The sequence below is a fragment of the Gopherus flavomarginatus genome, chromosome 6 (assembly GCF_025201925.1).
Source record: "Gopherus flavomarginatus isolate rGopFla2 chromosome 6, rGopFla2.mat.asm, whole genome shotgun sequence".
Taxonomy (NCBI): Eukaryota; Metazoa; Chordata; order Testudines; family Testudinidae; genus Gopherus; species Gopherus flavomarginatus.
Genome location: NC_066622.1, coordinates 118,247,074 through 118,268,298, shown reverse-complemented (window position 1 = coordinate 118,268,298; position 21,225 = coordinate 118,247,074). Strand labels below are relative to the sequence as shown.

Genomic DNA, 21,225 nt, shown 5'->3' with positions numbered 1-21,225 from the left:
CAAGTTAGATTATAAATGTCCATATGAACAATGGAATAATTAAGTTATGAACTTAATACTTTAGTTAAGTGCAGGTGAGCATATAACCAGAGATCTACACTGTCAAAATTAAAATTAATAGGATTTTAGTGATTTTGAGGTAACTATTATTATAACCGTAAGTCAAATGGGGAGATGCATTTTTATCTTATTTAGATGCCATCACATCTTAGATCTGAAATTTTTCTTTCACTGTTCTCCAACACTTTTTATGTATGTGTATGTGAAGCTTTATTTACTGTTTAACCAACTGTTTAAAAGATTTATCTAAACATTCTCCCATTTATTTGTAACTTTTAAGATTACTTTGTGCACTACAAATTAAATTTAAACTTTCCCCAATCTACTTTCCTATTTCTTTCTTTAGTGCAAATTTATTTAAAATAGATCTGCAATGTACAAACACATCTTGTTTTCCGTCACTGATTTTGACAGAATGAAATTTTTATTGTGCTCTTCATAAAACTGAATGTATGTGATACATAGTTTTAAAGTTATAGTCAAAATACAATATCCTTTCATTACTGTATGTCATTTGTTCCTTACTTAACATATTATTAGCCTGCCATTCTACGTTGAAAGCTATAACAAACAATTGTATTACTTCTTGTGAAAATGTACCTTGGTAATGTTGCTAAAAGTATAGAAAAAAGCCTGCTGAAATGGTAAAACTACAATATTAAGCAGTGATTGGCTTCCCCATCCAGTCAGTAGCTCCACCGCCCAATGTGGGTCTTTCAAGCAAATTGCCAGTCAACAACATTCGCTCTAACTCTACCCTGGATGACTCAGGATGGCCTGATTAGCTCATTATTTTTGTATAGGCAACTCGAGGTAGACATCGCAAAAATCCATAGGTCCATATCATGCCATCTGCATTTAAACCTGTGAATAAAAACAAAAGCCTGCAGCTGCCTTTAAAACGTCACTTAATTTACTGGAAAACTACAACCCTGGCAAAGCTTGTATAAGTTAATCTTGGGCAGACACTCATTACAAAACTCACTAAGTAAAAGAGGAATGAGATGGCACCCTTGTGACAATGCCAGTCTTGGAAGCTAAGGATAATGGACACTCATCACTGGGAAGATATGAAAAATAGGGTTGTGACACATTGCAAAGGTGGTCTTGTACTGCTTGTGTTGTAAGCGTTAAAAATGGAAAAAGAAAGGACCTCAGTTTCTTATCCTTTTGGAATGAAACCTTTCATGGCACTATATTTACTTTAAAAAACAAATTATTCATATCATATAGCAGAATTTATGCAACATGAAGATCCCTCTTGTGAAACTGGTGATTTCTGGTACCAAAACCTTTAATTCTAAAATTATACTCTAGAGGAAAACCCTTCATAATTAGAGATGCAGACGTACACAGAGGGTCCAGTTCAATCCTCAAATACATCCGTGTAACTCTCACTGAAGTCAATAGCCAAATCTTAAGAGTTTGCTTTTAATATTAAGGAGACCAGGATTTGGCACACAGAGAATTATCTGTGAATCTCTGATGGCAGAATATGGTCCAAACACTGCAACAAATACAATGCAAGATAACAGGTAAATAAAAATTCTATATTGGATGTACATCTTTCATAAGTCTTTTAAATTATTAAGTTATGATGTTTCTAAATACCGAGAGAAAGAAAATAGTGGGGTATAAGGTGATTGTATCTGTGTTCAGTCCATATTCCAACTACAGTACAGACCTATTTACGCAAGAAACTGCTTAATACACGGTAGCACCATGCCTCCCAGCACTACCTATTTAACATGCAAGACTTGTTAACACACGGTACACGAACTTGGTATGAAGCGCTACAAATTTGCCCACTAACTCACTGAGCAGAAACGTGTTGTACATCTTTACCGAAGGGGCAGCAACATTAAAGTGCTGCTGCGGCAAAGGACCCTGCAGTGTGTTAAGTTCCCTCCCCTTTTCCCCCTTCATTGGCTGCTGATGGGAGGGTGGAGCAGCTGCCCCGGGGTTGGTGATTTGTCTAGGGCTCTGGATGCCGCTACCACAGCAACCCCAGGTGGTGCGGACCACGCGGCCTGGAAGGGCTGGCTGGGGGATGCTGACCTCTAACCCTGCCCCTTCCACCCACGGCCACACCTCTTCCGGGGGCCAGAGCCACCCCCGCCCCGTACCGGTAAGTGTCCTGAGTTACTTTCACCTCTGTGTAGTAATAATGTTTTTATTAGATTAAACATTTGAATTAATATTCTTGCAAAGTGCCATTAACAGATAGGCCTGCAGTATTTGGGATGCTGTGAATATGTATGTAATCCTAGATAATTATACATATATATATAGATACCTTAAGATATTTCAGCATCGCCCTCTTAATCCGCAGTTGTGACAGCTTGAGTCCCAACATCTGTGCGTAAACGGGTCTGTACTGTAAAACCAAAGAAATTAAACGCAAAAACCTATATGATTTTAATTAAACTGGTGTCAATTGGGTGCGGTTCTACTGATTTTAAGGTAGTACTCCAAAGTTATACTGGAGTACCTGAGGACAGAATGTCATCTTTTGCCTCTTCTCTTCTTCTTACCATGACACTTTTATGCTGCGCACCACTGCTGGACCAGCTTATGACTTACTTTGTATCACATAATACCCTCTCTTTCTTTGAGTCTTCTTTTATTTAGCTTTCTTTGCTACTCTCCTTCTGAATGTTGTCAAGGCCTATCCATGAGCTGGATTATTCTATTGTTATTATATTGGTCTGAATCAGGATTCTTATATTTCATAAAGTCTACCAAGGGATCTTTTGGAAGGCAAACTAGGAAGTAGAAATCAAAAACATTTGTGATGAATCAAGTGTTAGCCCTTTGTACATTGATTTGTACTCTTTTCTATCATTTTGTTGTTGCTGATTATGACATTAATTTTTCCATTCTAATACTCTGAAGTGGTGTGCCAGATCACTCTTACAGTTCTATTGCTAAAATTTAAATTATGTTTTGTTTTGAGGGATCTAGGGTTGGACTTTCCACCCATTCCTTAGGACATTAGAAGTTGTTTCTCCTGTATTCCTTCACACTGTGCATACAGTGGATTTGCTTGTGCTCAAACCACAGGCTTGTTCCTCTTCTGAATCACATTGTATATACACTAGTGTAATTCCATTGACTTCAGTGGAGTCACTCTCAATTTACCTGGGTGTAAATAAGAGTACAGGCCCCCTATCTTCAGGCTGTTCTAGGGTTATAACAGCTCTTTCCCTGCTCCATGCTTCTATTGCAGCAGTTAATGTAGGAAAGAAGAAGCTGTTAAAAATCATTTGTCTAGTTTAGCCAGTAAGTGTGAATCTATTATATTTATAGTGTCCAAGGAGACATGACAACACCATTTCTACGTTAATGCTTTCTCTCTCTGTCTTCGTACTACCACACACTCTGGCACAGCAAGATTTAGATTTTGTAGATGGAGGCTTGAATGTTGAAGGATGAAAGCTGTAAAACATTATAGTTTATATTATAGGAAATATAAATAATAGTAATAAAGAAAACAGACGGAGGGAAGGCTCTACATTATAGCTGTGGATGAGATTTTCAGTCTTAATAGTTCTAAGTTCACTTATGTTGTCTCGGTATCTTTCTGAAATATTTGTAATACCTGTTTAGAGCTATCCTTTATAGGGGAGCAATTAGAGTTCACTTATCCATTACTGCTGTACTACTGGTAACACATTACACACCAGACACAGTATGTCATGAAAACAAGACACTGAGCAAGGAAATAAATTGATATATTGGCGAGAGTCCAGAGAAGAGGTACGAGAATGATTAAAGGATAAGAAAACATGCTGCACACTGATAGACTCAAAGAGCTCATTCTAATTAGTTTAAACAAAGAGAAGATTAACGGATGACTTGATTACAATCTAAAATAATCTATATGGGGAACAAATATTTAATGTACTCTTCAGTCTAGAAGAAAAAGGTATAACATAATCCAATGGCTGGACACTGAAGCTAGACAAATTCAGACTGGAAATAAGGTGTAAATTTTTGACAGTGAGGGTAATTAATCACTGGAACAATTTACCAAGGGTTATGATAATATTTAAATCAAGACTTGATGTTTTTCTCAAGGATATGCTCTAGGAATTCAGAAGTTCTATATTCTATGTCCTGTGTTGTACAGGATGGCAGACTAGATGATCACAATGGTCTCTTCTGGCTTTGGAATCCATGAATCGATGAAATCAGGAAAATTATATTTTTAAGTTGCGCTGTCAAGCGATTAAAAAATTAATCACGATTAATCGCGGGATTAAAAAAATTAATCGTGATTAATCGTGCTGTTAAAAATAGAATAGAATTTGTTTAAATATTTTTGGATGTTTTCTACATTTTCAAATATATTGATTTCAGTTACAACACAGAATACAAAGTGCTCAGTGCTCACTTTATATTTATTTTTTATTACAAATATTTGCACTGTAAAAAACAAAAGAAATAGTATTTTTCAATTCACCTCATACAAGTACTATTGTGTAATCTCTTTATCATGAAAGTTGAACTTACAAATGTAGAATTATATACAAATAACTGCATTCAAAAATAAAACAATGTAAAACTTTAGAGCCTATAAGTTCCTCAGTACTACTTCTTGTTCAGCCAATAGCTTAGAAAAACCAGTTTGGTTACAATTTGCAGGTGATAATGCTGCCCGCTTCTTGTTTACAATGTCACCTGAGAGCATGAACAGGCATTCACATGGCACTGTTTTACCTGGCATTGCAAGATATTTACGTGCCAGATGCACTAAAGATTCGTGTCCTTTCATGGGTCAACCACCATTCCAGAGGACATGCGTCCATGCTGATGACAGATTCTGCTTGATACCAATCCAAATCAGTGTGGAATGATCCATGTTCATTTTCATCAACTGAGTCAGATGCCACCTTTTCTTTTTTGGTGGTTCAGGTTCTCTAGTTTCCGCATCAGAATGTTGCTCTTTTAAGACTTCCAAAAGCATGCTCTACACCTCATCCATCTCAGATTTTGGATGGCACTTTAGATTATTAAACCTTGGGTCAAGTGCTGTAGCCATTTTTAGAAATCTCACACTGGTACGTTGTGTTTTGTCAAATCTGCTGTGAAGTGTTCTTAAAAAGAACATGTGCTGGGTCATCATCCAAGACTGCCGAGACATTATCCGAGACATGAAATATATGGCAGAATTATGCTCTTGTTCCTTGAAGTTGTGTTGGTGAGGATGGTGCTTTGAGAAATTCTGTCTGCACAAGGCAAATGCACACAGGATGACTGAAACAGCGCAGTTTATGCCTGCTGCAGAACAGTGCAATATGGGCTCTCTTCTTCAGGCCCACAAGGGGAGGTTGACCTTATGGGCCTTGGAGTTAAGTGCACTAGCCACATCTCCTTTGGTGCTCAGGAAGCACTATCAGCAGGACGGTCACTTTGTCATATATGAATGTACTGTGGGAAAAGACTCCTTATGTCATATAGATCTAAAACACCCCAAAAGACTATCAAGAATCTATCTCTAGACTCAACATAAATGTAAAGAACTCTCTAGCCTATTGAACTCATTCACTCTGGCTGGACAATGCCATAGAATTCAATAAGGGCCAAATCTAATGCCCACTGAAGTCAATAGAAAGACTACCATTGACTTAATTGGGCTTTGGATCAAGCCCTAATATTCTCCACCTCTACAGCAATCAGTGGGCCTTGTGTAAAACCTAATAGAGATATCTTAAGGCCTGTTTATTCTTTGTCCTCTCCCTTCCCCCCACTCCCCAGCATCCTAGTTATGGATATGGAGGCTTCTTTCTAAACCTTACAATTGTGCTCAATTATGATTTCATTATGCCGACAAATATCTACTCTGAGAAACATGGAGATCACAAAAGTAATTTCACACACAATCTAAACAACAATACAATGCAGGTCTCTGCAGGATAAAAGCTACTATATTAATTTAATACGAATAATAATTTCATTTTCATTAATAAAATCATTGTGCCTCCCCTGCCATAGACATGTATTTAAACAATTCTATTCTTGAGTATTCAATTAAAATATATCCTTTCCAGAAAACATGTAACCAAACACAGAGCAGTATTTCCTCACATGCTTCACAATGACCCAACCATTTCTCTAACCTCTCTCCTCGTGTCCCCATGTATTTCGTAACCTCTGAGATTACCAGATTAGTGCAAAAGGAAGGAGAGGCCAACAAAATGACATTTGTGTAGGAAATGCATTTTCTGTGAAGTTAAAACTAAACTGTATAAAATGAGCAAACAAGTTACAATATTGTTTTTATGGTGAAGCTATTGAGGATACAATTTTAAATTACATTTTGAGATTAAACTGAGGCAGTTTGCACCATCTACTGGTATATATTGCTTACACTCAATCTTGAAACATCTGTCCATGAAAAACCTTCTAAGAAACTAGTTATATTTGCCAGATCTTAAATAATCCTTACAATCTCAATTTCTTTCAGAAACCATTTCCTAAAACAAGATATTTGGAAGCCAGATTTATTAATTTAACAAAATTAGTACATTGTAGAGCTTGCTTCTGAAATACAGGAATGATTAAAACAATAATGCCAGCCAATGAGATACAAATGTAGGTTTTCAAAGGCACTCACTCTTGGCGTTAACTCTGCTCCCGTTTAAATCAGATTTCAATGGGAGTGTGTTAGGCCAATGCTGAGCACCACCTGTATATTAAAAGGAATACAGGAATCAATATAGATTATCAGTTGTTAAATTAAAGATTCAACTAGGCAACTCAAATTACAAGAGTCGTTAGCAAACAAGATAAGAAGTTTAACATGTTCCACAGTAGTTAAAAAAGAGAAATCACCCATTGAAAATATGATAGTTTTATATTAATCATCATCATCATCATTAACATGGCTTAATTCCAGCCAGGTAATGGAAACACAAAATATTCATTTAGGTTCTTTTCCATTACAAAATAAATACATAAATTAAAATAAATTTCCTACGTCATAGCCAAAAAAAGGCAAAAAATACATTTGCCCACTAGTTCCCCTAGCAATTAAACATCTAATTAGATAAAGAGATATCAAGATAGGTATTAGATATTTCTTTCTATCACTGATACTTCAGAAGTCTACTAAATCCTCCTCAGTAAATCTTTGGGGAATTGTACGAGTGAATAAATGTTAGCAAACTTGTCATTAGTTGGCTCTATCTTCTGAAAACAGGTCCGTGAGATCGCAGGGCACAAATCAGGCTACAAGGAAAGAGCTGTCAATGAGAAATTCAAGGTAATAAATGGTGAAATTGTCAGATGACAATGGGATATAATCTGCAGCATCTCCCTCTGGAAAGAATCTGTATAAACAGTGGGATCACTTCTTGTTGCCCCTCACCCACTCTGAGGTGGACATGGCAGGCATTTTCTTTTGTTTAGCAACACTTCACAACAATTTTTGTTAAGGGAAGTGAAGAATAACAGTCAGCTGAATACTAGGGCTGCTTTGCCCATTTTACAGACAGAGAAAGGAGGCATAGAGAGGTGAAGTATTTGCTAAAGATCACACAATGAGTTTTGGCACAACTGTAGGTAGAACCCAGAAGTCCTGACTAATCTAGAGACTAGACAACACTTCTAATAAACTGCTCAGAGAATGACATTTGCATTTTAGATTATGCTGGCTTGTTTTATGAAATGTGGACAGGTTAGTCTAACTTTAAAGGGAATTAAATGCCATGGTGGCAAATGCAGCAAGAAAAAACCGACACTATATATGAATGGTTCGGATCATTGCAAGCCATTTGTTGCAGGCAAGTACAAATGTCCAGATCCTCAAAGGTATTTAGACAGGTAACTACCATTTATTTTAATGAGAGTTGCATGCCTAAATACCTTTGAGATTCTGGGCCAAAGCTCCTGGTGCTTTCATATTCTACATCTCATCTCACTAGTTAGCTAACAAAAGAACACACATGGATAGTGAGATGCGTGAATAAGAACTGCATTAACTAAAGAGAAAATGTAAATAAAAGTGCAAAAATCTGTCACTTGTAGGTAACTACCTAAGCTCATCTAGGTGTCAAAAAGCTGTCATTCAATTTTAAATTATACTACCAAACATACCTCCAGGCTTTAGTCATACAATTTACACACAATTTAAACTGACTAGTCAGAGTACTGTAAGCATCTGCTAAAGAATGTCTGGTAACTACAGATCAAAGCAATAATTTGGATGCCATTAGTCTTAATATTAAGGAAGCTCATGGAGATAGCTTACTGTAAGAACATAAGAATAGCTATATTGGGTCAGACCAATACACCATCTAGCCCAGGGGTGGGCAAACTACGGCCCACGGGCCGCATCCAGCCCGCCAGCTATTTTTATCTGGCCCTTGAGCTCCCGCTAGGGAGTGGGGTCTGGGGCTTGCCACACTCCACGCAGCTCCCAGAAGCAGTGGCATGGCCTCTCTCTGGCTCCTACGCATAGGGGCAGCCAGGGGGCTCCGCTCCGCACACTGCCCCCACCCCAAATGCCGCCCCCACAGCTCCCATTGGCCAGGAACCGTAGCCAATGGGAGCTGCAGGGATGATGCCTGTGGACAGGGAAGTATGCAGAACCACCAGCCTGCACCCCCACATACGAGCTGGAGAAGGGACATGCTGCTGCTTCCAAGAGCTGCATGAGGAAAGTGCTGCCCAGAGCCTGCACCCCCGAGCTTCTCCCTGTGCCTCAACCCTCTGATCCCCCTTCCGCCCTCTAAGCCCCAGCCTGGAGCACCTTCCTACACCCCAAACTCATTTCCAGCCCCACCCCAGAGCCCGTACCCCCAGCCAGATCCCTCACCCTCTCCCACACCCCAACCCCAATTTTGTGAGCATTCATGGCCCACCACACAATTTCTATTTCCAGATGCGGCCCTCAGGCCAAAAAGTTTGCCCATTCCTGATCTAGCCCAATATCCTGTCTTCCATCAGTAGCCGGTGCCAGATATTTCAGAATGAATGACCTGAACAGGGCAATTATCAAATGATCCATCCCTTGTTGTCCAGTCCCTGCTCCTGGCCACCAGAAGTTTGACTCAGAGCATAGAGCTGTAGCTCTAACCACCTTAGCTAGTTGCCATTGATGGACCTACCCTCCATTAACTTATCTAATTTTTTTTGAGCCCAGTTATACTTTTGGCCTTCACATCACTCCCATCAATGAGTTCAAGAGGTATTTCTTTTTGTTTGTTTTAAACCTGCTGCCTATTAATTTTATTGGGCAACACCTGGTTCTTTATGATTTGTGAAGGGGTAAATAACACTCCCCTCTTCACTTTCTCCATACCATTCATGATTTTATAGCCACCATATCCCGCCTTAGTCAGCTCTTTTCTAAACTGAACAGTCCCAGTCTTTTTAAACTCGCCTCATACAGAAGCTGTTCCCTACCCCAACCATTTGTGTTGCCCTGCTCTGTACTTTCCACAGCTCTAATATAGCTCTGGCTGGCTGGGATGGCCAGAACGCCACACAGTGCTCAAACTGTGGGCATCCAATGGATTTATGCTATTTTCCTACTGTCTAGCCCTTTCCTAATGACCCCTAACGTTCGCTTAGCTTTTCGGATGGCTCCTGCACTCTGCACGGGCGCCCGTTCTACACACCCCAACGTGCAACAGATTCATTGCTGTTAATTTTAAGAGGGTCACAGGCACGGCCATGAAACAAGCCGCCTTCCATAGTGGAGCCTTAGCTGGAGCCCCGGAGAGCGGCGCCCGGACATGCCCGGCCCGAGACGCACGTGCCCAAGCACATCCGCGAACTTACACAAGAGCAGCGGCAGTGCCCGTAGCCAGCCGCTCTCGCCAAGTCCCGCGAGAAGAAGCCTTCTCCGCGAGACTTCCGTTCTCCCCTCCCCCTCTGCTGCTTGGGCTGCTGGCGGCAGCCGCGGCTTCAAGCTCTTTCCGGTTCTGCGGCAGCCTGCGCGCGCCGGGGTCGGGCTGACTGCGAGGCCAGAGCCAATGGAGGGCACGGGGCCCCCCACGCCCCGGGGAGCCTGTACCGAAGCGGGCCCCGCCGCGGGAAGCGATGTAGCGGGGCCCGGCCCGCTGACGGGAGACCCAGAGGAGCTGAAGCAGGTGAGCGGCAGCCTCCCCCACGCGGGGAGCTCGCGCTTCGGTGGGGCCCGGTCCGCTCGTGGGCTGCGCTCCCGCACCCCCTCACACGATGTCCTGGAGCCGAGGTGCCCGCTCCTCTCCCCCGTCTACACACACGGCGGGGAGTCTGCCCTGCGGACTCACCCCTAGGCTCTGTCCACTGTATCCCCCTGAGGTGCGTGGGAGGGGGTGTCAGCAAGCCGGGGGCATGGCCACCCGCACCGTCTGCCAGCATGCGGCCCGGTTGGCACCTGTCACTCAGGCACACTGACATGGTGGCAGTTTCCCATTGTCTCGGTGCCTGTCAGCCTTCAGCTCTCCATACCTACAGTTATAAGGAGTGCGCTGTGAAGTGATTGTCTCACTCCACCCCTGGGTTTTCTTTTGACACATGGACTGGGCTGCCACTTAGGAATAGTGTACACTAAACGCTGTGCAGCTGCACTGATGCAACTGTGCCACTCTAGCGCATTGGTGAAGACACTGTATGTTGACAGAGGAGAGCCGGCTTATTCACACTCCTGCGGGACACAAGTTATACCAACATAAGTGATAATTTGTACAAGCCGTAAGTGCAAAGTAGGGAAGAGGAACATAGTCTGAGCACAGCCCTGGATGCCAGGCACACTCAAATTCATTCTAGACACAAACCCTCCCTGACTTTGGGAAACAGACTTAATCACTTGTTTTCCTTTCCCTGTCTTGAAGAGGGAGAAATAAATATGGGCCTACTCCAGAGGAGTTGCTCGGAATATATTTCTCTAGGATGAGGGAGTGATTGTAAAGTACTTTGATAAAAAGTGCTAAATTTAGAAAATAGACATCTGTTTATCTTTTCAACATTGCACCTTGCAGTGATCACTGCTGAGTTCAATTTCTTTCACTGGATTCTGCTTCATAGAGGTGACCTGATTTCAAGGTAAACACGTAAAGGTGCCTTTTTAAACGTTAAGTACCAGAGGGTAGCCGTGTTAGTCTGGATCTGTAAAAGCAGCAAAGAATCCTGTGGCACCTTATAGACTAACAGACGTTTTGGAGCATGAGCTTTCGTGGGTGAATACCCACTTCCTCATGCATCTGAGGAAGTGGGTATTCACCCACGAAAGCTCATGCTCCAAAACGTCTGTTAGTCTATAAGGTGCCACAGGATTCTTTGCTGCTTTTTAAACGTTGGCAATTATTAGTAAGTGTTCTATATACAATTAGAGAGGGTTCATTAGCCATCCTCTTTCAGCGTAACTCATAACACCACACATCTAGCTTCAGTTTCTCTCCTGTCACAGTAGGAATGACTTCTAGAGAACACCCCTTAGGTACAATTCAGTCAGTTTAGGAGGTGGGGTGCATTGCTGCCGACACTGCAGTTTGACACCTGTTACACCTTGTATTTAGCTGTGATACTCTGAGTGCCTTTTCCAGACCTGTAGAAGAACTCTGTATAGCTTGAAAGCTTGTCTCTTTCACCAACAGACATTGAGCCTATAAAAGATATTACCTCACTCTCCTGGAGTCCTTGGACCAACGCAGCTAAAACAACACAGCAAACATGTAGTAAACTGACATACCCTGTGAGGATAATGATGAACTGCTACCACAATGCAAACTTCCTAGTATGCCAAATTACTCTGTGTAGTGCTGTGGTGCATGAGCTGCAGGGGAAAGAAGAGGCGCTCTCCAGAGCCACTGTTAGGATGTTTTTCAATAAAGAAACCACTGTAGCCTTAAATTCTCTTTTTTCTCTTCAAACCATTTCCCCTTCTTGCCTGCCTTCATTTTCCTTTCTCTGACTTCCCCTCTTCCTCCCCCGCAAAAAAAAAAAAAAAAAAAAAAAATCCTACTCTCCTTAATATTTCTTTGGTATTTTAATGCAACAGCCAAAACTAGGGTTTGGGGCATAGCTATTGAATCTTTGTTGCGTTTAGCCATACTGTAACTGTTGTTATCTATGCTTGTGTGCCCCATTGGGTTGCAAAGCCAAGCCCTCTGAAAATAGTAATTAGAAATTGAAATATAGGGGTCCCTCTGGTCTCACTAAACTCAGGGTTGCTAACCCTTCTTATAAAAAGGAATATTACAAATGCGTGGCTCTACAAGATAATCAGTTTTTATTATTTATTTACTGTGCACTGAGAGTATTTGGTTCTGTACAAGACCGATAAAAATAACCTTGTTAAATTAGGATTTCAGCTTCTAGTATAGCTTAATTAGTGCAAATCCCTAGTGTAGATCTGATCTGGGGAAGTTCGCTTCAGTTTCAAATTACAGTAAACTGTACCAGTATAAACTATCTAGAGTAAGAGTTTGCATGGTGCAGCTACACAAGTGTCAGAAATCCCAGTGTAGATGAAATGAAGCTGCCCTGAGGCAATCATCTAAAAGAATTTTCATCTTTGTTGTCACATAAGAGATTACTGGTTACTTTTGCTATGCATGACTGTTGCATATTTAGACTTTACACCTATTGTATGCAGCATTGTCAAACTAGAAGCTCTAGTAAAGAGACTTACAGGGACAGGCCCCAGTTCAGGTCTTTTGGGGGTCTGCCTGGGCTTAAGGGTCTGTTCACTCAGATTCATTTGCAGAATCAGGACCTTTCCTACACACAGCATACATATTACTGCTCAAAGCATTAACCTCTGTGGTAGAGAATGAGCAACTGGCACATTGCAAAACAGCTGGACACCATAAGGAGGGCTTGTTTCCGTTTTCTATGTGGTAATACTTAAAATGCATTTATGTTGCTGTTTGTTTTTTCTTATTCTGATGTTCAGATGTTATGCGGTATGCTGATACAGGTTGGTTACTACTAATCTTGTGGGAATGATGCATATTCTGCATATAGGTATAAAACACCTTGGGAGGCTTAAAATGAAAGACGCTAATATAAGCAGAGCACATAGCTGCACATGTACTTAGTTAAGGTTGTCTGACTTGTGATACACAGTCTTCAGTTGTGTTAGTAATAGTATATTTACACTAGGACTGAGGTACAGTAGTTAAAAATGTAATTATAAAACCTTATTTATGTCAGCACTGTCATAAACAGATAGCTAAGGGTTAATGTCTCTTTCACCTGAAGCACCTGACCAGAGGACCAATCAGGAAACCGGATTTTTTCAACTTTGGGTGGAGGGAATTGAGTGTCTAAGGGCTTGTCTACATCAGAAAGTTGCAGCGCTGGTGAGGGAGTTACAGCGCTGCAACTTAGGAGGTGTACACATCTGCAGGGCACCACCAGCGCTGCAACTCCCTGTTTGCAGCGCTGGCCGTACTCCCGTTTTGTCTCGGGTGTAGAGGATCCAGCGCTGGTGATCCAGTGCTGGTAATCAAATATAGACACTTACCAGCGCTTTTCTTGACCTCCGTGGAATAAGCAGGTATCCCAGCATACCTGAGGAAGCCTCTGGTAATCAAGCTGGTCTCCTTCCCCGGTTTGCTCTCGCGTTCCCCGAACCCCGAGCAAGCAGGTCTCCTTCCCTGCGGTTTGCTGGGTGGTTCCGGGAACGCGAGAGCAAACCGGGAAAGGAGACCAGCTTCGCCGCGGTTTGCTCTCGCGTTCCCCGAACCCCGAGCAAGCAGGTCTCCTTCCCTGCGGTTTGCAGGGTGGTTCCGGGAAACGCGAGAGCAAACCGCGGCGAAGCTGGTCTCCTTCCCCGGTTTGCTCTCGCGTTCCCCGAACCCCCGAGCAAGCAGGTCTCCTTCCCCGCGGTTTGCTGGGTGGTTCCGGGAACGCGAGAGCAAACCGGGAAAGGAGACCAGCTTCGCCGCGGTTTGCTCTCGCGTTCCCCGAACAAGCAGGTCTTCTTCCCTGCGGTTTGCAGGGTGGTTCCGGAACGCGAGAGCAAACCGGGAAAGGAGACCAGCTTCGCCGCGGTTTGCTCTCGCGTTCCCCGAACCACCCTGCAAACCGCAGGGAAGGAGACCTGCTTGCTCGGGGTTCGGGGAACGAGAGAGCAAACCGGGAAAGGAGACCAGCTTCGCCGCGGTTTGCTCTCGCGTTCCCCGAACCTCCCTTGAAGCCGCCCAACAGCGCTGCAGTGTGGCCACATCTAACACCACTTGCAGCGCTGGTTGCTGTAAGTGTGGCCACTCTGCAGCGCTGGCCCTATACAGCTGTACTAATACAGCTGTAACAACCAGCGCTGCAAAATTTTAGATGTAGACATGGCCTAAGTCTTTTGTGAGTCTGCCTGCTTTCTCTGAGCTTTGGAGAAGTACTTTCTACTTTCTAGTCTTCTGTTTCTAAGTGTAAGGACAAAGAGATCAGATAGTAAGTTCTATGGTTTCTTTTCTTTGGTATTTGCATGAATATAAGTGCTGGAGTGCTTTGATTTGTATTCTTTTTGAATAAGGCTGTTTATTCAATATTCTTTTAAGCAATTGACCCTGTATTGTATCATCTTAATACAGAGAGCCCATTTGTATTTTTCTTTCTTTTTATATAAAGCTTTCTTTTAAGACCTGTTGGAGTTTTCTTTACTTCAGGGAAATTGAGTCTGTACTCACCAGGGAATTGGTGGGAGGAAGAAATCAAGGGGAGATCTGTGTGTTGGATTGCTAGCCTGACTTTGCATTCCCTCTGGGGGAATAGGAAAGTACTTTTTGTTTTCAGGATTGGGAACAGAGAGGGGGAGTCCCTCTGTGTAGTTTCACAGAGCTTGTGTCTGTGTATCTCTTCAGGAGCACCTGGAGGGGGGAAGGGAAAAAGGATTATTTCCCTTTGTTGTGAGACTCCAGGGATTTGGGTCTTGGGGTCCCCAGGGAAGGTTTTTCAGAGGGACCAGAGTGCCCAAAACACTCTAATTTTTTGGGTGGTGGCAGCAGGTACCAGGTCCAAGCTGGTAACTAAGCTTGGAGGTTTTCATGCTAACCCCCATATTTTGGACGCTAAGGTCCAAATCTGGGACTAAGGTTATCACAAGCACGTAATGCTTTTCACTGTTATACTTAATCTGTAATGAGACCAGTGTTCTGCAGTGTGTTTTTTAATTTAAATCATACAAAGATTTTAAAAGCATGTGCTTTATTTTACACTCTAGTAAGTCCACTGACTTCAGTAGCATTTCTCCCAATACATAAAGTTAAGCATATGCTTAAGAATACTACTGAAGTCAGTGGAACTCATTACAACGTGTGAAGTTAAATGTGTAAATCTTTACAGGATTAGGCATTAATTAAGTTGGGTAGAAAATGGCCTGTTGCTAATTGTATTTCTAGTATAATCAGTTAATAGAATTGAACTTACATCAAGTAAAGTCTAGTAACTTTTTAAGAAACTAATTTGTGAATGAAGGACTCTAATTTCTGTTCTGCAAACTAGGGATCGGTGTTATTTCTTGGAGGTAACGAAGTAAAAAGCAGTGCTGTGGTGAAATACTCGTCTGCCCCACCACAAGCAGCATTTGCCCGTCTTCAAGAAAAGACTGATTTGAAACTTCCACCTGCCAATTGGTTACGTGAAAGCGCCAAATTGGGACCAGCAGGAACAACCATTCTTGGCAACAGCAAGAAGAGCAAACTGTTTTCAAGGTAACACTGACATCACTACAAATTGTCCTATTCTCTGCTATCCCTTCTGTTTCTCCTTCTTTCTTTGTCTTTGCACTCTCCTTTGCCTTCCCTCACCCAATATGCTTTAATCCTTCTTGTTAAGGAGGTGATTAAGAATACCAATTATGATGGTAGATTTTGTGATGTGTATGCTGGCAACTGGACTGAGACGATCAAACTCATTTCACGTTGACTACAGACATGCAATTGGATGGTATCAGTTGGTCAGGCTAGACTGACTGAGTTGTAATAGGAATTCTACTCTTTGATCATATAAGGAAAAAAGAATAATATTCTGAAATAAATTTGTAGCCTCCTGACTATAGGTCAGAAATTGGCTGACGGCTTGGAAATTCAGCAATAGGAATGGACATATTTATGGATATTTTCTTGCCATGCCTACAATAAATGTATGTTTTAAAAATAAAAATAGGTAGCAAATACCTAAGAAAAATAATTAGGAAAACATGGTGGTTTGATATTTTGGAAATTGGACAAGGTAAGTTCAGCAATGGAAAAAAATGTCTCTTGTATCACAGCCAGTGTCAAATCTGAGATGATCTGCTGAAGCAGATTGGCATGTAGGATGGAAATCACACAGGGCTCACACCTCTTAAATTGCCAGATTAATGCTTAAGTGGCGCATAACTCTTGTGGACCCTGTGCTAAGCAGGAAATTTTACCTCTAATCTTTAAAAAAACATTAAACAGTGGGCAGACTTAATACATACGTTTTGATTAGGTAGGCTAGTGAATTCCTATCTTTACTTTCAGAATTGTTCACAGATGGAAATGTACAAATTTCCAAGGGAAACACCAAATTCTAGTAGTTAAAGCACCAGTTCAGGGCTGTGTGAATGTCTCTGGTCACATTAAGATAGATGGCGCATTCATCTCAATTTGAAAAAGTGGTCTACGTAGGAAATGCTCTTCTTTGAATTACATGCAACCTGGAGAGATACAGGTTTTAAATAAAGCAGACAAACAGTAAGGGTGTTGTGTTTATTAAAATTAGGCTGTTCTGTTACTGAGTCATTTTCCATAAAACTTATTTAAGTTTTAAAAATAATAAAATAGTCAACATTATCTTAAATGAAAGGAAGAAGAAGAACAGCTCTTAAACACGGTTTCGCTCCTCCAGTTTTAATCACTTAAAAGAACACAAACTCTTGGAAAATGAATGTTTATTCCCTTCTGGCAAATAACCACTTTTCATGATATGCTAACACTTTTATTGCAACTCGCCTCCTTTCCGTTACAAAACAAATAAAGCATCTTGTATAGTTGCCTTATCTCTCTAACAAGTTGTGTTTTGTAGTAACTGAAAACTGGATTTCAAGAACAATTTAAAGATGGCTTCAAAGAAACAACTTGTAACTTCAAAATAATTTTGTGGCGTTTAGAGCTCAGATCCCATTGTACTTTGTAATGGCTCTGTAGGTTCTCTCTTTTTTTAATTTTTTTATAACTATGAAAGAATGGGTTTTCTTAGAGAGTCACTATGTACTTTGAGGAACAAGCAGTTATGTTTTAAATGTCAAAATGCAATGGTTTAAACTTCCAATTTTTTTAAAATAGCTTTGGCATGGCATATGACTTCATTGACTCAGTTGGAAATGATGTGGATGTTGTGTCCGATTCTGAGGTATGTGCAGTTTATACTTCAATAATTGTTCAGTTTTGTAATTGTATCTTGATTATGGCTTATGCTACAGTGACTTTGTTTTATTTAGTAATATTTTATTTAGTTAAATTATTTAAGAAAACCTTATTTCACTTTGGCTATTTGCTTATGGTTGTGACAACTGAACGAATAAAGTACAAATAGCTTCAGGTTTTTATTTGCAGTGTAGACATTCCCAAAGATACAGATGGACAGAAAAGCATTGAGGAAAGGTGAGAAGCAAAGAGGAGGGAAAAAGAAAATTGCCCTCCCCCCCCAATAATTTTACATTTGGGGGGAAAAGTTGAAATAGTGAGCTGCTAAAATCAAGCATTCATTATATTGTCCCCATAAAGTCAGTGGGAGTTTTGCTATTGATCTGAATGAGAGCATGACGAGGACTACTTCAGTAGCCTATTTGAATGTATTACAGTAAATTCTACTATATCTAACTCAAGTTAGCAATAGGGGAAGAGCATTCTAGTAGCTTATACCCACACCTAGTCAAATGTGAGTATCTCGGGAAGACCCATTGCCAAGCTGTTCCCTGACTTGCTGTCTGAAAGCTCCTACAAGAGGTCTGTTCCCTATACCCTTATTTGGAACTCAGTAGGTCAGTAATGGTATGGCGACAACTGCTTATCCACTGTGCCAACGGCCCTCCAACAAAATATTTGCATCTAAGTGAGGCATTTTTGTATATCCAAAACACTTATCAGTGGAATAATATTGTTATGGGACCAACCTTTCCTGCTTTTAAAATAGAGCCTCCTGTTTTACCTTGATAATTAAATATTCTGATAAATACTCAGACACTTATCATTTGCTTATATGACAGCTATATTATCTGTTGTACTCTCAAAAGTATTAGCACAAGATGATCATTATCTCCAAATAAAGATATTTGTAGGGCTTACAGAAATACAATATTTTGGAATTAGTTCTTGGGTGGGGGGTTGGGTTTTGTTTTTGCTTTGAAAATCTCTTATGTTAAATTCAAGCATTTAAAACATTTCTTTGCATAATTAATATTATATAACTAACCTTGTATTTTCTGTGGCAGTATTATGCAATAACATTTAAACATGAATCCACATTTTCTCTTTAATGTTTCATTATGAGAATTTGGTTTTCTGTAGCATATTCAACATCTAACTTATGTTTTCAACTTCTCTTTCCTCTGCTTTCATTTTTGTGATCCTGAGTAACAATAACTCAGTCAACTAAATTCATGGAGGTTAAGTCCATTAATGGCTTTTAGCCACGATGGGGTAAGGAATGATGTCCTTAGACTCTGTCAGAGGGTGGAAATGGATGGCAGGAGAGAGATCACTTGATCATTACCTGTTAGGTTCACTCCCTTTGGGGCACCTGGCATTGGCCACTGTTGGTAGACAGGATACTGGACTGGATGGACCTTTGGTCTTACCCAGTACGGCCATTCTTATGTTCTTAACTTGCTGTTACCGTATTCATGCAAACCTTTTTCACTTAAAAATCCCTCTCATTTTAAAAGCTTTGGAGGTTTTCTTTTCAGTTAACATCAACTAAAAGGGACTTCTGTGAGCTCTGAGTTAGTATGTGCTAGTTGAAATAGCTCTAATATTGGTAGTGTAGGATTCAAATTTAATATTTTTTAATCCATTTGCAATACTTTTCTAATTTATGAAACTTAGACAGATTGAGAAACCAATTTGCAAGTGCTGTTTAGGAAGAAATATTTTTTTTTTTGGTAAGATTCCTACTAGGAAATCTGGGGAGTGAATCTGGGAGAGAATCTCATGTCTGCAGTCTCAGCCACCTTTTTGCCATCTTGTCTCTACTTCTTTCCACACAGAATTTCATAAATTTATTCCAAGAGAAAATTCTTTCCCCTGCTCAGCTTCCCTTCCATTCCTTTTCAACAACTCTCTCCTCCCTCCCTCCCTATCACAGACACAGAAGATTCTTGTCTGCACTGCTCCTTTAACACCTCAGTGGCCACATTCCATCTACTGATCTCACTGTGCCTACTCTCATCTCCTCTGTTACTCTTTCCCTGAACCTTGCACTCTCCTCTGGCTCTTTCCCCTCACAATACAAGCATGCTTTAGTCTCTTCCATCTTAAATAAAACAAACAGAAAAAAACTACCCCCCCCCTTTTACCCTATTTGCATCTCCAACTACCACCCCCCTCCCCTTTCCTGTCTCAGCTCATTGAATGCATTGCTTACAATTGCTGTCTGGAGTTCCTCTCTTCCAGTTCCAGCCTAGATCATCTCCAATCTGGTTTCCCCTCTTGCACTCAACATAACATAAGAATGGCCATACTGGGTCAGACCAGTGGTCCATCTAGTCCAGTATCCTGTCTTCCAAAAGTGGCCAATGCCAGATGTTTTAAAGGGAATGAATAGAGTAGAGCAATGTCAAGTGATCCATTCCCTGTCATCCACTCCCAGTTTCTGGCAATCAGAGGTTTAGGGGCAACCAGAGCATGGGGTTGCATCCCTGATAATCTTGGCTAATAGATCCATCAGTGACTATCTTTCATGAACTTATCTAATTCATTTTTGAATCCAGTTATAGTTTTGGCCTTCACAACAATTGCTGACAACGAGTTCCACAGGTTGCCTGTGCATTATGTGAAGAATTACTTCATTTTGTTTGTCTGAAACCTGTTGCCTGTTAATTTCATGGGGTGACCACTCACTGAAACTGTCCTTGCCAAAGTCATTAATTGTTGTACGTGTTGTAATTGTAGCTGTGTTGGTCTCAGGATATTAGAGAGACAAAGTGGGTGAAGTAATACTTTTTATTGGACCACCTTGTGTGTCTAAAGTGTCTGATGACTTTTTTTTCTTAGCCAACGCTCAGAAACAGTACTACATCCTCAGCCTCCTTGACCTGTCAGCCACTTCTGGCATTGTCAACCATGCTCCTCTTCTTGAAATCTTGTCTTTTGTGATTCTGTCCTCTCATGATTCTGTTCCTACTTCTCTCATTACTCCTTCGGCATGTTCTGTGAAGGATCCTCCTCTCTCCCCAACAACTTTCTATGGGGGTTCCACAGGGATCTGTCCTTGGTCCCCTTCTCTTCTCTTTCTACACCTTATCTCTGGGTAATTTCACCTGCAAACAAATTCAACTGTCATCTCTATGCTGACAATTCTGAAATCTACCTCTGTACTCCAGACCTGTCTCCTTCTGTCCAATCTAAAATCTTGATGTGTCTCTCTGACATCTCATGGATGTCTAGCTGTGGGCTCAAGTTCAAAGCAGCTAAAACAGAGTTCTTAATCTTCCCCTTCCAACTCTAATTTTTCAATCACTGTGGACATCAGCTCCATTCTGCCTGTCATTTAGGCTCTTGAACTGGGTGTCTGCTTCTACATCCAGGCTATATCTAAATCTTAGAGATGTCAGACTGAAAAAATCTGCACTGTACAGACTCTCCTATCCATCTACAATTAAATTCTGGTCTAGGTTCAATTAATTCATCATCCTTCTCTCTGGTCTTGCTCTCATCCATTCGGAATGCTGCTGCAAAGGTAATTTTTCTATCCACCATGCTTTGACCATGTCATTCCTTCACTGGCTCCTGCTTCTCTGTCAAATCAGACATAAGCTGCTTGTCTTTGCTTTCAAGGTCCTTCATGGCCTATCCTCTCTGTTTATCTCTTATTCACTCCTGAGATGTTGACTCCAGCCTCTGATCCCCCCATGATGCCATCATCTCCCATTTGCTAAAGTTTCAAACAAGCATCTTTCTCCCAACCATGGAGGAGGTGCTTGGGAGATAGCTTTACAGATGTTTACAAGTAGCTAATACATCATCCTTCAAAACAGTACTTAAA

General features: G+C 41.1%; 1 protein-coding gene across 4 annotated transcripts in view; it reads left to right on the top strand.

The window, feature by feature from the left end:
- Positions 1-8,912: 8,912 nt before the first annotated feature.
- Positions 8,913-21,225, top strand: part of EDRF1 (erythroid differentiation regulatory factor 1) — a 52,221-nt gene continuing 39,908 nt past the window's right edge. For 2 of the 4 annotated variants that reach the window (XR_007775142.1, XM_050959294.1), the window contains exons 1-3: positions 8,913-10,160; positions 15,499-15,707; positions 17,307-17,373. Coding sequence is in view for 3 of the 4 variants with exons in the window: in XM_050959294.1 (XP_050815251.1) it covers positions 9,804-10,160; positions 15,499-15,707; positions 17,307-17,373 (633 nt within the window). In the remaining variant the exon portion in view is untranslated. The remainder of the gene's footprint in view (positions 10,161-15,498; positions 15,708-17,306; positions 17,374-21,225) is intronic. The other 2 variants (XM_050959293.1, XM_050959292.1) reach the window with 2 other exon arrangements.